Genomic DNA, 17084 nt, shown 5'->3' with positions numbered 1-17084 from the left:
GTGCTTTCAGATATCACTCAGCAGCCTCTTCCACCAACACTCCATGTCCAAGGTTCGGTTTTCCTTTCTGTCCTTTCAATTTCATTATCTCAAGTGTAATATTCATGTATGATTTTTTTTATTCCCTTCAGATTCAAGCTTTTTTATCCCCTTCAGATTTCAAGCTTTCTGTTCTTCCTTGCTGTCATCTCTATTCTTATTTCTGAAGCCATCAATTACCAGAGTATTTCTCAGGAAGATCTCAGGCCAATGACTGATGTATAGTTTTCAGACTAGAACAGTGTTCTGTGTGTATGAAATCACTCTTAAGACAATTTCATTACCTTTCCATTTCCATTAGAGATTTTTTGCTTCTTTGTCCTTACAGAACTATAAAGAGCTACAGCTTTTGGCCAGCAGATTTCCACCTGTGGGCCACTAACAGCTTTTTTGTAAGAGTTAAGTCTGCTGAAAATTATGTGCCTATCTTCACTGCCCCTCTCTCATCTCCAAACCCTGTTTTCCTAATTACTTTGATTACATCATTGCTTAGTTACTGTGTTTTGAGACACAGGCTGTGTCCAAATGTGAAACATTTCCTAGACCTTCTGTATTAAAAATTAATTAAATGGGAAAAAATCAGATTTCCTGTTTCAACTTCTCTGATATTTTGTGAGCATCTTGCCTCTGGCATTGACCACTTAGGTTCTGTAAGAATAGAATAGGACAAAGATTTCAGAGAATGTTCATAGGAAATGCATTCCCTGCTGTGTAAGTGGAAGACCGATGGTTTTCCAAGCAGCTCGCAGCCTTCGTGACAGCCCGCTGTCAATGTGTTAAATCTCTTAAGACCCAAACCATAGCCTTATTCAAACACTTGACTTTTCCCCTGGGAAGCTTGCACAGCCAAAAATGGATTGCTGACCATTCCTGAAGGAAGTGTCCTGTCTTGTTCATTAAGTAGATGATGCTAAAAAACCTTGAATCACCTATTAGTGAGCAGTTAAATACAGTGAGAGCAAATCCACTCCATGCACACTTGCATTCCTCATGCTCAGAGAAATACAACAACCTGAGGTACAAGACAGGAATAACTTCTGCCCAGAAGAAAGGCAGGCCAGGCCCTAATGACAGGGAGGTCGTTAGCAAAAGGCTGTCTGGGTATATTTTGAGAAAGAATTCTTTTGTTGTGGATAAATTGTCAGGATTAGTGTGAGTAGCTGTTAAATTCCTCAGTTATATTGGTGTAGAGAGAGAGCTCGATAGATCTGTGCTAGAATAGAGAATTTAGTTTGGTTCATGGTGTAAGGATAGGAATTGGATACAGTAGTTACAAGGGGAATATATCATTCTCTAAATCCTGATATAAAATGGTAGTTCCCTCTTTCTGTCAATACTCTTCAGATTATTGCTTCTTTGTCTCACTGAAAGTCCAATTTAGGAGTCACTGGGGTTTCTTAAAATTTACAGGTTTCACTCACTGGAATTTTAAGCCTACAAGTTTATAAGCAATTTTTCATATTTTGGTGAGCCAAAAGAGGATTAATGCATAATTTCATATCTTTTCAGAAATAGACAATATGGTTTCTTTTTTCTCTCCAAAACTTTTTAGACTTTTAAATAAGTCTAAAGCACTATGCAGTGCTGTAAATTTTAGACAATTTTTTTCAGCTTTATATGAAAGGACTGTGCCCATCTCTCTCTCTTGTCCTTTGTCTCCTTTATACAAAATATAATGTAGGCATATTTCTATGAATGAGTGGGGGTCAGTAAACTCAGCAATGGTCTGGTATGTTTTATACAAGAATCAGTGATTAATGCATCAAACCAGATAATTAGTGCAATGTCTCATAAAATCAGGCTTCAGTTTTATTAGATATCATTATCTATTAATGTAATAAATTTAAGAAGTTATTAAAATCATGGCAATTTAGATCTACAGATAAAAACCTAGACCTATGTGTGCTTGAATTAATTTCATTTCCATTACTTATTTTGAGATGGGTTATCTATATTCTATTACATCAGGTGCATCAGAAGTAACTCCATGAATGATAAGTGAATTAATGTTTGTTAGAAATTTCATGGCCTGTAATGAGTGTGGGTATGTGGGCATTGGAATGAAGTGAAAGTCCCATCGATGTAAATATTGTATTAAATATTCTAATACACTTGTCATGCAGTGAGAAATCACAGCTTCCAGAAACCTACACTATTGTTTCAAAGAGAAATATTAAAAATTCCAACCCAGGTATTCATTTATGGATCAATAAATAGCAGTCATATAGTTTTATGGCTATGTTTAATCTCACATATGTAAAATGTGCTGTGATATATGACCACTATTTATATGCATCCTAAGAACTCTTCTACAGGAATGCTCAGAGTCCTTCCCTTGGGAACTACACAGTTAAAAAGAAAATTAACATGAGATCTTGGGAGAACAAATACATCCAAAGATGAAAAAGTAATTTATAAATAGCAAGTCATAGAGAAATCCCACATACTGATCAAGTGGGACATCGGGATTTCTGTCAGCTCAGCCACTGGGGCCAGTTCAGTCTCACAGGCTGTTAAAAACCTCTCAAGAACTCTCCCCTACCTGCTGCTTCTGCCCTTTTTCCCTTGCTTGGAAAACATTAAATGTTCCTATCCTGCCTCAGAATCCTCTGCTTTCAGAAATGATCATTGCTGTTTTGGCAGAATAACTCTCGATGTGATGTTGGCTAAAGCTTGTTCTATTTAAGGGAAACAATAAGGAGAAATAAGGCATAACATGGTAATATCTCAGTCTGACCTCTGGGATCTGATAACTTTTCCATCAAATTACTAACTTAGCCCAAGTTGCTTGTGGCAAATTCCTGTTTCATAAGCTTATCTCTGTTCTCCTCTGTAATGAACCAGCTCCTGTTCCTGCAGTGGAGCTGCATTTACGTAAGGATGGCTCCAGTTTCCAGCTTTGGGAACATGCACTTGCTCTTGTCTGGCAGAGATGGATCTCTGGTGTGACTCAATACAGGAATTCTTGCTTTTCTGAGGTGTACTGATGATATGCTGACTTGGAGCTTCATGCTCTGGTTTTGACACATTTATGTAACAGTTTCAAGTTGAAAGGTGTGGTGGTTCTCTTTGCAGGGGAGGAGAGAGAAGCACCGGTGGATTCTGTGAATCATGGCGGATGCAGAAGACCTGTAATGAAAGGTAAAAATCTCTAACTTCCAGGTCTGTGTTGCATTCCCTGGATATTTAAACTGTGGAAAATGTCCCCTTGCCATTTGAACTATGTGGATTAATATATAACTCTTGGTTTAGAAATTACATCATTCATATTATTAATTAACCCTAACATTGCTATTTCTGTATGGTATCTTAGTGCTCTCAGCAAAAGTTTTCCTCCTCCTGACCTATTGAAGAATCTGTATAGATTCAAAAAGATAAAATGCTGAAGAATGTGAGCCATTAAAACTGAGCAGTTGTTTTTCAATTTGTCTCTATTAAAATATGCATACTTTTAATTGTAATAAATGCTGACCTATAAAGAAGACAAGAAACATTTCCAATTTCAAATAAACAAACAAACAAAAATAAGTAACTCCCCTCTCCTGGCATCTACTAAATTTCAAGTTTGATGGATTATCCTTCAGATTCCAGATATGTTAAATCCTTCAGTCTAATATTCAGAATATATATTGACAGTGCTACTATCATATAAATTGGGAAAGATGACTTTGTGTTTTAAGCAAAAGGTGAGATATGAGACTGATTAATTTATTTTAAAAAAAAAATAATAGAAGTTGTTGAACTAAAATAATTTTTTCCTGTATTTGTTCTGGTGACAATGATCTGAATTCTATCCATGCTTCTTTTTTTTCAATAATAGTAATTGGATTTCTTCCTCTGCCTCTTTACTTAAAAAAAAATAAAAAAATATTGTTTTAGAAGTGTCTGTCATGATCTCTTAACTTTTTCCTGTTGTGGTGGTATTGGTTTAGTTTTTGGGTTTTTTTTTTTTAATAGACCAAAATATTTAACTGTGTGAAAAAACTATTTTTACCACTTTTAAGGGAGAGGAAACATTCCTTTGTTACCTCTCCAATACTTTGTCTCATCATCCATTGAGGAAGGTTATGAATATATAAGTCATTGGTTGCTGTGAAACTAAATCATTTGTCTGGAAGGTTTAAAGATCCTTGGATTTTAAGCCCTATGGACATGTAATTAAGAACATACGGAAGAGCATAAGCACCTGAGCTATGGCTCATGCCCAATTTTGATGAATCATGTAAGTGTAAGAGGAAGAGAATTGCTGGAATAACACTAAATTAACTCTGACTCTTCTGGAGAGAGCATCACAGAGTCTGGAGTTTCTCTCCCTTATGCCTCAAGAAAGGGCACAATTGGTCAGAGAATCACAGAACTGTAGAATCCCAGACTGCTTTGGGTTGGAAGGGACCGTAAAGCCCATCTTGTTCACCCCCTGCCATGGGCAGAGACACCTCTCACTATCCCAGGTTGCTCCAAGCCCTGCCCAATACAGTCCAGAACAATTCCAGGAACGTGGGAGCCACAGCTTCTCTGGATAACCCTCACCACCCTCTCAGAGAGGAATTTCTTCCCAAAATCCCATCTAAATCTACCCTCTTTCACCTTAAAGCTATTCCCCTTTTTCCTATCAAAAACCCAGATCTGGGTTCTTTGCTTCAGTGGAGGGCTGGTCTTTTGTGCCATGGATTGTGAACGCAGATCCCAGAATGGTTTTGAAGCCAGATTTTCCACAATGGGTGAATATGCTAACAGGTGACTGGGATAAATCCCATAACACTGTCAAACTTGACAGAGACTGTACATTTTGTGCAAAACCACGTAAGCCCCACCACTGTCAAATGAAAGAGGGAATTTTATGCTCTCTGTTCCTCTCTGATATATGTTTGGCTGTCATCTTATTTCATAGTTGAGGCAATTGAAACACTGTTTAAATGTGTATCATAAACCTATAGATGAGAACATTTCCCTGCTGGATTTAAACCATTACCCCCAAAGGTGCTAAAGAAACCACGCTGTGTGTCACTTTTTAAGATCAAGGGGCATTTTTGATGTTAATGCCTAGAAAAGGCAGATGAACACTAACAGCTGCTTATGCACAGGCTGGTGAATTGAATAGGGAAATACTTCTGTTCTGGAAGTCAGATCTCCAGAGAAAAATGATAAATTGTGAGCATCCTTAAGTAAGAGTGATAGTCTCTAAGGATAGTTGAGCAAGGCTGATAATATAAAATATGTAAAATGGGGAAAATATTTAATACTTCTGTTTCTCTGCTCTAAGGAGTTGGAAGGGTTGTGTTAACAATATATACGGTGCTGCTGTGCTCAGGCATGCAGGAGAAATGCAATATATTAGTTCTCAAATCAGTAGTTTGTGAAATGTGTTTCTGGTATCCAGGGATTTTCAGGACTGTTACACTGATAAGGAGTCAAGGGCAGTCTCCTCATGGGCTGGGATGGCTCTCTTGGGAGAAGAAGGGAACAGAAGAATAAGAGCAGCAGATTACAAGCTGGACATTTTAGTGTTTCTTTACTTCCAAATGTTGATTGTTTTTTTTTTAACTCTTCATTTTGCAGATATTTAAAGCTCTGAAGCAGCTTCAGTTCTGACCTAGAGCTGATGAATCTTTAAAAAGGCCTTCTGTAGGACATTGTGGTATACAAGAACCTTACACCAATATTCCCATAGAAATTATATGTATATGTGATTCCTGTTGAGAGACAGAAGGAGAAAGGAGAGAAACTTTCCCTGTAGACACCAATAATGATGTTCTGGTATGAAAGTCACCCACGGGCAAAATGTGTAGGAGGCCAGCAAAAATGGGGAGGAATATCTAAGATTCCAAATCTTCTCCACTGGTTGATCACCTAATAGAATAACCTTGAAATTTTGCTGGCTTTTTTATGCAAGGAACTCAAAGTAAAAGCCTGGAGGAAGGGAAGGTACAGTAGCACCAAAGGATTTAAAATGCAACCTCATTCAGGTTGTACCACCAGGGCTCAGATCCTGCAGAATTAGACCAATTGGAAGGAACTAAATATTCCCTTTTTTTTCTGAAGTCTCTAGGAAGGAGGGAGACAGCAAATATTCCAGGTGTGTCCTTCCAGGGGACTCTCAGGTAAGAGGAGTTCCTTTGAAAGCAGAGGTGCAGTTTATTTTTTCCTGCACCAAGTTTAATGAAAGAAATCTGAGAAGCCATAGCCAACACCGATGACAAAAAAAGTCTTGTTTATTGTTACCCTTTAACTGGACAGCTTGTTAAACTGAAAATTCCAGTGGAACTGTAAAAAATAAAAATTAAAAAGAAATATTTCTTGCTTAGAACTCTATCTGTCAGGTTCCTAGACCCTGCATTTGGGCCAGGAAAGCCTCTGGTTCAAACTCTGCAGCTTTTTTCTCTGTTTTAGGTGATGCATCCAAAGTTTTTCATGTTTTTTTGGTTGCCTTATAGAACATAGTTATTTTCTACACTTATATTGTGTGAAACACATAACTTCAGTCTGCCAGCCTCAAGGAATTGCAGCCTCATCGTAACACTTTTTTTATTGCTTGAGAGAATTTTTTACACCTGAAAATTGGGATTAAGATTGTAAATTCTTTTAAAAGAGAGTTGATACTCAGTTACATGTGGCTTTGTGATTGATGACTGTATCCTGCTCAGCTAATCTCAGTTTGCCAGTAAACCCTTTATGACTATGAGAATTTTAGGTTCTTTGATTTCTATGATAGATTCCTTAAAGCTGCTCAGGCTTTGCTGGATAATTGCTTCATCTCTGTGGTGTCACTTTAAACCCATGGAAATGTGGCATCTTCTTTAAAACAGTTACTGTAGTTTTTGATGTGTTTGTAATCTACAGCATTAAACAAAGCAAAAGCAGGAACAGGAACAAATGATACCTAACCCCTAGCTTGGCTCTGTAGGGCAGTTTCAGAGTGTGCTGGCTGATACCCTGTTTGCTGAAGAAATCAAGGACAGAAGGACAAAGCTGTAATGAGACTTGGTGAGTTTTGATTTGAATTTTTAGGATGTTTTTGTCCTTTCAGGCTAGGAACCATGTGTAGAAGATCTATGATTTTAAAATTGAAGTGAAGCCACAAAGCCTCCTGCTAGCAGAGTTAGTTTCTCTGTGCTTAAAATGGTTCCTCTGTTGCATGCACAAATCAGCTTCCTCTGTGAAAGCAGCAGAAAGCTCAACTCAAAAGTGACTTGTATTGGTTTTGATGGAAGAATTACAGCTCTATTTCACAGTTTTCCCCCAAAGTTTCACTGATTTTCCCCTGGTCAGAAACTGCAGAACCTCACCTGTGCAGTTGTCGCATGGAGAGATTTTTGGCTGCTCAAAGCAGGAGTTTTTCCTGAACCTTGTCACATGTAGCTCCAAGTTTGTTCAGCACTGAATTTTGGTAAAGTTGCACAAGAATAAAAGTAGCACATCATGGTATAGTCCTCACTGGAAAAAAATTGGTAGGGACAAAGCAAGTCCTTCTGTTGCTCAACAGGAGACAGAAATTCCTGCCTTCCTTAATCTTGGAGGTCTTGGGATAGAGAACTGGAATTGCTGCTAGAATCCCTTTCAGAATAATCCTTATGGATAAACTTAGACCCTCACCAGTCCAGGAACAGTTACAAACATGTGAAATTAGAGAAAACACAGGGGAGGATTGGTGCAGAGCAGCCCACCATGTTTTGCTGCCTGGAATGTATTCTGCACCCTTAAAATTTTTGCAGGCTTCAGATTTTCAGTTTGGTAAGAACACTTTGTGTTATTGTAGCAAAACTTTGAGCCATGTGTTTTCTCTATTTTCTTTACATTTCTTTTCACTGTATCACCTCACTTCCTCTATTGTGCTCTTTGACGCTGCTCTATCCTTTAACAGTTTTTCCACTGTTCTTTTGTACTTATTTTCCATTTGTTGTGTTTTGCTTTATACTCTACCAAATACTTTTTCCTTTCTTATTATCTCCCTCCACTACTGTCATCATGCTTTCCCCCTACACACATTCCTAAATTATCTCTCATAGGTCACTTATGCTTATTTTTCTAGTGTTTCTGATTTTATTTCTGTTATTTTCTCTCAGGAAATAAACACATGCCCATGCCCATATATACACACTTGTTTTTTTCTAGTCACCCTCAAAGAAAAACTGAACCTTGCAAAAATCATGAGGGAGCAGAAGGTATTAAAGGCAGCAAAACCTGTGGGTGACTGCTCAAATTCCCCATTATTGTTCCTGTAATTTGATGAGTTTGCACTCGTAGCTGGTCTGGTGACCTTTGTGTCACCCTTGCACACTGGCATCCTTGTTACACTCATTCTTTCTTTGAGGGTTCTTGTCTCTGTGCTTCACACATCCAGAACCTGACTGCAGTGAGGTTTCACCTTTGCACATCTGCCCAGTGTAAATGTAGAAGCTCAGGAGTGACCAGGAGTCAAGCTGTAGCTGTTCTTGTACAAGAACCAGCACACCACGCAAGGGGTTTGGGCTCAGGAACCCTGAGCAGGGTGGCAGCAGCACTCAAGGATGTTTCTAGAGGTGATGGTGACTCCTGATCCTGCAGGACCCAGAGAACAGCAAAGGCAGGGACTGAGTGACTTTGCTCTGGTGGGTTTGGCTGTAGAGAAGCTCCTGGTTTCAGCTTACAGGTAAATGTCCTCTGTGAGACCCACCAGGGACTGGCTTTTCATGCTGGCCTTAAGCCTGGAGTCCAGCATTGAAGCAATACAAGATCCTGCAGCTTCTTTGTGTCAGAAAAGACTCCCTTTGGAAAACATTGTTTAAAGCATCCTTCAACTGTAAAATAATCTGATGCATAAAGCAAACTTTGTTGACTACTTTTTTAGCAAAAAAATCTTACAATAAAATCAATGCTTTGAGGAAAAACCTTTGAAACCTTGGGAAAACCCAGAACTCCTTTTACCTGGAACTGTTGTTCTTGAAACCCTGTTTTCTTCAGTTCCTTCACTCTTTTTTCTCTCCCACCTGCTTTCTACCAGCAAATGCCCTGAGACACCAGGGCTGCTGCCCTGTGCTGCAACAGGCACAGCACCAGCCAGGCTGGCGTTAAGCACATCCCCTTATACCTGAGGAAAACATGGCCTGGAAGTGAGCTGGAAGCGAGGCAGTGGAGACAGGAAACTTTTTGTGCCTGAGCCAGGTGTTTGTGCTGCCTCCACCTCTGCCCACCATTCTTCCTGGGGAAGGGGCAAGGGTGCCTCCTCATTTGCGTGCCTGCTGCAACAGGGCTCTGCTGTCACCTGCCTGCAGAGTCATTTGCAAACAGGCCCTATCGCTGGGGAGCAGAAATGTGTTTTTTTCAACCCGAAGCAGATTTATAGTCTGGTTTCCTGTCAGATCTTTGCATTTTCCTTCTCCGCCCCTCCCAGTCTCTGACACACTTTTTCTTAGTTTCTGTGTGGCTCTTTGCTCGTTCTGCCACCAGTGCCCCAGCCTCTTTCATTCCTGATTCTCCCGAAACTTCTGTACTTTGGGGGCCAGGGGGTGTTTCACTCCTTGAGTTTCCTTTACTTATCAACAGCTGCAGAGCACAAATAACCTCTCCAAGACTCTGGAGGGACACTGACAATTGCATGGAGACAACGTAGAGAGTGCAGCCTGCAGCAGCTGCAGCGAGGCAGCCGGTCACTCATGAGCACCCAAGGTAAGGAAAGGAGCTGGCAGAGCAGCTCCACCTCCCTGCTGCCTACCACAGCACTTGGCTATGAACACTGAAAGTTCCACTTTCACCTTTTTTTTGCATTGATATTCAAAAGTTTCTTTGAAAATGGTTGCGTTCGTGCTTTCCTTGCTCTCAACAGGTCTGGTACTTTGCATGCGCCGATCATTGGAGCCCAAGGTTCAGGGAGGCAAAGAATCTGTAGCTGGAGGTGCAAATGTGCACTGGGAAAGAGAGTTAATATGGAGGTCTAGAGAGGGGAGATGAAGGACTGATCATCAGCACTGGTCTCCAGGGAATTTCTTGTTCTGCCCATATTGTGCTCTAGCCCTCTCTGTAAATCTCTTCACTGAGATTTATGCTTTCTGTTAACAAGTAAAATCTTTCTTATTTGGTTTTCTTCCTCTTTTTATTTGTTCTTCTCACTTCCTTTTTTCTATTCTCAACCCTCTCTATTTCTTATTATCTTTTTCACCATCTTGTTATGCCTTTTTATGCCATCAAGAGTATTTTCTGTGTGACAAATATTTCCCTTCTTCATTCCTTTCCTTTCCCTCTGCCTCTATTGTGCCTGTGCACTAGACTGCATATCCTCTCTCAAGTTTTTAAACTCTCCCTCCTTCCCCTCTGTCAGTTCCTTCTTGCTCTTGTGTTCCCCTTTCCCGTTGTTCCTCCAGCTTCACACTTCACACTCCTGCCTCCTGGTCCATCCCCTCTCTCCTGTGTCTGCTGCCCTGGCAGGATCCTTTTCTGAGAGATGTTGCCTCTCCACTGGGCTGTCCTTGCACATACATCTCTCCTGTCATTCCTTTCCATGGCCATGTGCAGCATTTGTATATTTACAGTTTTGGGGATGCATCTCAAAATAGGAGACTTTTACACTTGCATTTGCTTCCTTGCAATGCCCAGACTCGTATTTAGTCATTCACAACAAATAATCACTGTCATCCCTTCCCTGTTTCTTTGTCTCACAAACAGCATTTTCTAACACCTGTAACCCCCTTTGTCTTCCTCTCCACTCTCAGATAGAACCTGCCCTGACTTTGTGTATTTAATCCCTTCTCTTTCTGCCATCCCACTCCTTCCTACCTCCTTACCATAACTCTCCACCAGGTTTCTCTATCTGTTCTTATCTTTATATTGCATTCAAATTGGGAGGAACTGCTGATGCAGCTGGGCTTGCACTGCTGCCTTACAATCCCTGCTGCCAGCCTGCAGGGGAAACAGAGGAAGTATTGCAGTTTCTCAGCTCCTCTTTCCTCTGCAGAATATGCAACCTGAGCAGAGAAAGAGCTTAGTGATGGGACTGAAGGTAGATGAAAAAACTGGAGAGCACAGTTCAAAATGCCTTTGGAAAATTGTAAAAAATACTTCTAATTGTTCAGAAATCTTTTTATTAAACTTAATAAACTACTGGAATTCCTGCCCCACAGCAGAATTTCTGATCTGACATGGGCATAGTTTTTGTCCTTTTGATTCCTATGGGATTCCAAGTCCCAGAGGTAGGAGTTCTCAACTCCAATGCTGTAGTGGCAGTAACTTTGCTCCTAGGATCTGGAAACAGCTCATGTCTTTTATACCAGACATATTGGTGAGTCACCAAGATCAGACATGGCTAAAAACTGCATCCAAGGACAATATCTGGTATTATTCCATGTTCAAATTTGTATGCTTTGAATCAGATATGACAAATAACTGCATTTCTTTGATGAAGCTTTTTAGCCTCACCTTCTTAAGCTGGACTATTGAGACTGAAGATTTATTTCTATGGATGTTCTGGTGTGGTCTTTTGGGAACTGAATAAGGTTCACTTATTAAACTCAGCTGAATTAATAAGAGAATTATTATGTGGGAGAATTCTCTTAGCAATCTGTCTGGCTCTCTCAAATTGTCCATCTCCTTATGAGTGAAAGGAGCTTAAATTTTTATGTTTGCAATTATAAGATATCCTTTCTGATTCAGAGCTAGAAAACTGTGGCCTTTGAGCTATGAGCATTCTCTTCTGAATACAGAAACAGGTACATTAAAATATCCTTGCCTTTTGGAACTTGCAAAAAGTCCACAAGCCTAGAACAATAAAAGAAGAGATGTTAATTTTATACATTCAGGTCTAATATGACTCTTTCTTACTCTGCTGCAACTCATCTTGTGATGGGAACAGCATTTGTATTCCTTTGAGTCATTCTACAAAACTTTTGGATTTTGTGCCTTGTTTTATCAGTATTTTCCCCCCTATTACTGGTTCTCTTTGTAAAGGTTCCCATAAATAAACTGGCTGAGACAATGTCTCTCTCTCTCTCTCTCCCCCTCCCTCCTTTTTCTTTTGCATCACATAGTTTGCTTGTGTTGAGTTAATAATGGACATTGTCAAAGGTGTGTTGTGACATTTGCAAGGGGACCTGGAGGCAGAAATTTTATTTTTTTATGTGTGTCTCTGTCCAGTTTCTTGAATCAAGAGGAGAAATATCAGCAGGAAAGAGCCTGGAAACTTTCTGTCCTCTGCAGCAAATTGCTGTGTCAAAAGAGCCAACCCCAGAAAAGAAATTCAGAATCACGTGTTTGACTCCGTGTTTTTATGCAAATAGTTACTTCCAATTAGATTTAACTCTTAATTAAGAGTTAAATAAACTTTAATAATAAACTTTCTTAATGAACTTTCAGTGTAGGGGAAAAGAAATAACCATCTGATTGCATGTATCTGCTACAATTTAAGAAAATTTGGACCTTCTCTAGAAAGATGAATCCCAAATAACTGGGATATGCTGAAGATACCAGAATGCCATCTACCAAATGACCTTGGTTTCTAAACAGTTGCATGGTGAAGGTTTTCAGCAAGTAGATATATGGGATGATTGCTCACAAAGGATGAAATTTATAGAGATCCTTAGCTACCCACTTGTTAGCAGATGGCTCAACTCTCTCTTTGATATTGAAATACATCTTTCATGAAATACAAATCTTTCACTTAGATATGGTCATTAAGTTGTGTAACTGATGGTGGAGTTTGACCTATGGCAGCTTTCTTTGGCAGTAGCCTCCACAGCAATCTAAACTTAAAAAGAAATATGGAAGTATGCCATGTGATTATCAAACTGAAGAGTAAAACCATAAACCCCACTAAGTCTGGTCAAGTTTCACCACTGATATGAGAGAAAAATTCTTTGTCTCCTGTCTGTTTTGCCACTGCTGCTGTCTGTGGGATTTGCATTTGCAGAACACTGTCTGCTTTGCTGAGAATCCAGCATCTGCAGTGAACCTGCAATTCCTTTTTCAGAACAAATGATGGGGTTTTACAGGTCTACATGTAATAATATTCTCCATCCCTACCCTTCCCCCAAATTTTCTCTAAAGTGCTGCCTTCACCCTCTAGTCTGGGTCACTTATTTAATGGCAATGAACATTTTCAGGAAGGTAACCTTTCTGCTTGTGATTTGTTCAAGGACTCTGGAATTATAATGGTTGCTGTCAAATGTATATAATTGGTGTCTGTGGCACACATCCAATGAGTGATAAAAGCTTCGTTGTCTCTGCTGCTTTAGTCTCTATTCCCTCCCTATATCACCCTCTACTTCTGCTCCTCTCAGGCAGGAGGAGAATGCAGTGCCAGGCTGTTTAAAGTGCAGTTAGACTAAACAGCAGCTCTGCCAGATTCCCTGTCACGGAGTATCCAGCTCTGGACAGTGGATTCCCTTGGCTGAGTTTTGCACAATGACTTGAGTTAAGCACAAAGGTCTCCTCTGGACTTTGATTTCAAACACCTCCCTTCTCCACCTCCACCTTCTGCCAAATATTTGGGCTCTAGGAAGGGGGATGGTTTGTAAGTACCATGAACTCACAATCTTAATGCTCTACATGTAACATTTTACCAGCGGATAAGAGCTTTGTGCTTTCATATATAAAAAGCAAATATACATTTCTAATAGCATCCAAAACTGGCAACATGTTGTTCACTGTCTGCTCCCAGTGCTGAGCATGTAGTGTGGAGACTATTCCTGTTATGTTAGTCCTGCAAAACCTATTTTATCTTCAGGGCTGGATTGGGCATTACTTTCAAATGCTGTCTACTTCAGTGAATCTGTTTAGCAGCTCAAAAGGAGAGAGAAATTTGTCAAATCCCACTGGAAATCTATCAGAAATGTCAAATGAAATGCTGTAACATTCTGGTTTTGTCAAAAGGATAAATGTATATACAGCTGTGTGTGTGATATTATTTGTAGTAATTGTTGCCTCACTGAATTTCTCTGTGTGAAGTAACTTGGTGTTGTATTAAGGGATGTGTTTGTTCTGGTCCCTGAGGCCAGCTTGGCTTTACACACAGGTACTTGATATTTGCCCAAGTCAGCCCTGGTTTTTGGAGTTCAGGGGAGGAATCAACTTCAGTGTAGCCAAAGAAAGGATTCCCACTGGCCCTCTGAGCACTGGGTGTTTGCTGGAAAATTTTCCTCAGGTTGTAATTGAGATGCTGAAGACCAAATGTAGCGTGAGGTTTCTGTTTAAAGGGAGATAAGGAATTTTTTCCCATCTGCATGCAGAAGAAGCTGTATGGTAGCAGTATATATATGGTTGTCATTAGCAGCTGAAGAATTGTTTCCACTTCATTTTTATAGCTCTAAATGTGTAGAAACATCTCCAATCTGGCTGTGCTCATATTTGAGATCAGTCTGAATGTACTTAATAGGTTGTTACATACATTTAATATATTTGAGCACAAAAATAAGTTCCTCCAAGATTTTAAACACTAGTGAAGTCAGTTATCAAATATTTCCCTCAGGAATTCTGAATCCTGATGAAACTGGGAAAATACCCAAAGGGTATTTCAAGTCTTTTTACACCAAGTACATTTCCAAACTACAATGAAAATGGTGTTTGAAACTCTTCTCTTTGATCATGAACTGAAAAATTATCACATCTGTAAGATCATTTGAAGGCTTTTGGCTTTTAACAACTCAATTCAAATACCAGTGACCTACACTACTCGCTGTCCAAACTGGTCCATTCCATGGAGTCTGTGTTTGAAAGAATCCTTCCTCCCTGGTTGCAGTTTCATCCTGCAGTGCATCCTCTCCAAAGTCTACTGGTGCATCCCAGTCTTTTACAAAAACAAGTCACAGTGTCCATCCAGCATCTGCTTCCTGCATCTCATTGCTTGGCTTTTTCTGAATCACAGAATTATTTAGGTTGGAAAAGACCTTTAAGGTCATTGAGTCCAACTGCTAACCCAGCATTGCCAAGTCCAGCACTAAATCATGTCTCTGAGCACCATGTGAAGGTAGTTTACATTCCATATGGTTTTTGTACTTTATAATGAGGTAGTTAGTGAGATCATCAAACTCTTTTCACTAATGATTTGCAGTGACTGAAAATAGAAAATTCCATCAATTTTTCCCACCTTCTTTACTATTGCTGAGCTGATTTTTTCCTGAGGAAAAAAAAAACATGCTTAAAGTAAGATTCTTCCCTGCTCCTACACTGCTAGTCTTCCTTCACAGTTCCTGCCAAAGCAAGTCAGAATAAGTCTCAAAATTTATTTGTTGAAGAATCTTGTGTGTGTGCTTCATCCTTCCAGTAGCATATTCATGTATTTCCAGTTACATATTTTTCAGAAAGACCCAAGACTAACATGTTTTATTTTTGAAGGTTTAATTTCCTTCTTTCTTTTATTCTGTCTTTTTTTTGCAATTTATGCCATGAAAGATACCAATGTAGTATGAAACAAAAAAATGTTTAAACTTTTGTGTTAGGATTGAAAAGAATATGTTTTCCTTTTGCTTGACTTGTTCAAAAAATTGAAGGAGTTTTACATTTCCCGAAAGGCTGGAAAGGCTGAATCTGTTGGGTTTTTTAATCCGCAAGTCTGTGGCCTGAAGGGAAAGTGATACTCGAATATTTTCATATGGAGTGTTATGCTGCAGAATGGTGTTTTTGTAACTCATCCATATCCACACTGAGAGCAGCAGGCAGGCAGTTTTGCTGGATTAAACACCATTGACAGCAGCACCTTCACTGAATCACTGCCCAGCCAGGCTGGGAGAGCGGGGCTGGCTCCGTACTGGCCTGAGCAGCTGTGTGAGAATACAGTACCAGCAAGAATTTCCACCTGCAAGGGACAACTGGAAAATGCTTGGTCTGAGGCAGAAGTGATCAGAATTTGAATGCCCCTTTGAAGGCTGTGGATTCAGTGACAAGCTCCTGATACTTTGTAGTATTTGCTGCATTGCAGAAAAATGTAAACTCGTTGCAATTGCATCATTGTAACATAATAGTAGTGGAGAAATCCAAAGCTTCTTGAGCAGGATAGTATTATATACATTGAATGCATTTAGGAATTTTGGCTATTAAATAGCCAATGCCAGCAGCACTTCAAGTAGAGTCTCTGGACAAAGGGACTGAACAGTAGAAATGATTTGAACATTCAAATATTGTGAGGGAAGAACATGAGAAAAGGCAGAGGGTGTTACTGCTCCTTTGGTCCTCACAGAACATCCCAAGTCCTCCTTCCCTTCAGCCTGACCAGTTTGTCTGACTCCCCTCACTTGTCTTGTTTACTATCTCCTTTCCTCCTCCTCCTCCTCTCTGATTCTGATTCCCAGCCCATGCATGGCAGTCCCATCAAGTGACAGAAGGCATCTGGCAAACTCCTCTCTGTCCAACAGACTTTAGAGCTGAAAGCATCACTCACCTCCAGTTTGTGACAGGGGTGAAGCAATGCATGAAGCACAGCAAATGAAAGAAAACCTGCCTGAAAACAGAGATGGGCCATTGTGCTCTAAACTCTCTAAAAAAAGTCAGATTTTCATTTGGGATGTTCTTCCAGTTCTTTTCTCTTGTGGAGAATGCTTCACACATACAGCTGGCTGTAGTAATCCAGGTTGTTTGGGTTGCTGTACTGGGTTTGAGCTCAGAGCATCAGCTTCTGTGGGCTGGGCAATGCCACATCCTGGAGTTCTCTATTATGTTGTCTGTGTCTAGAAGTGGTTCCTGCCCACCTCTCATCTCCCCTCATGTGGAGGCATCAAACTCTGTAACCTCAGACGAGAAATTTGCTCTACCTTGAATTTGGCCTTACACAAGCCCAAAACAAACTGAACAGCTTCTGCTGCCCAAACCAGCAATCCTTATTTCATCCGTAGAAAAAACGGTGGGTGGTTGAATGTGGTTTCTGAGCCACCAGCTGGACCATTCTGTTCTGAAAAGGAACAGCAACATTTTTGGCTAAGTGCTAAAAGTTTGCGTATAAAACTCCAAAAAGAGCATATGGGCATTGCTTTAAACTTGCCTTGTTCTTTAAAAATATGCTTTACCAGAATTGTCCATTTCAGACCCTCTAAATGCGGAGTGAGAAAGTTTAATTCCTTCTTTTTTCCTTGCTAGAATAAGTGGCATCA

At 39.9% G+C, this 17084-nt stretch overlaps 1 protein-coding gene across 6 annotated transcripts in view; it reads left to right on the top strand.

The window, feature by feature from the left end:
* Window positions 1-17084, top strand: part of CARD11 (caspase recruitment domain family member 11) — a 103509-nt gene that overhangs the window by 50548 nt on the left and 35877 nt on the right. For 2 of the 6 annotated variants that reach the window (XM_086853637.1, XM_086853636.1), the window contains exons 3-5: window positions 3115-3180; window positions 6082-6140; window positions 6944-7023. In XM_086853637.1, coding sequence (XP_086709763.1) covers window positions 7014-7023 — 10 coding nt within the window. In that variant the 5' untranslated portion in view covers window positions 3115-3180; window positions 6082-6140; window positions 6944-7013. Of the gene's footprint in view, window positions 1-3114; window positions 3181-6081; window positions 6141-6943; window positions 7024-9407; window positions 9685-17084 lie in introns of those variants that run through there. The other 4 variants (XM_086853634.1, XM_086853633.1, XM_086853635.1 and 1 more) reach the window with 3 other exon arrangements.

This window comes from Cyanistes caeruleus, chromosome 17 (assembly GCF_971803275.1).
Source record: "Cyanistes caeruleus chromosome 17, bCyaCae1.hap1.1, whole genome shotgun sequence".
NCBI lineage: Eukaryota > Metazoa > Chordata > Aves > Passeriformes > Paridae > Cyanistes > Cyanistes caeruleus.
Note: the sequence above shows the minus strand (reverse complement) of the source record. Positions and strands in the feature narration are given on the sequence as shown.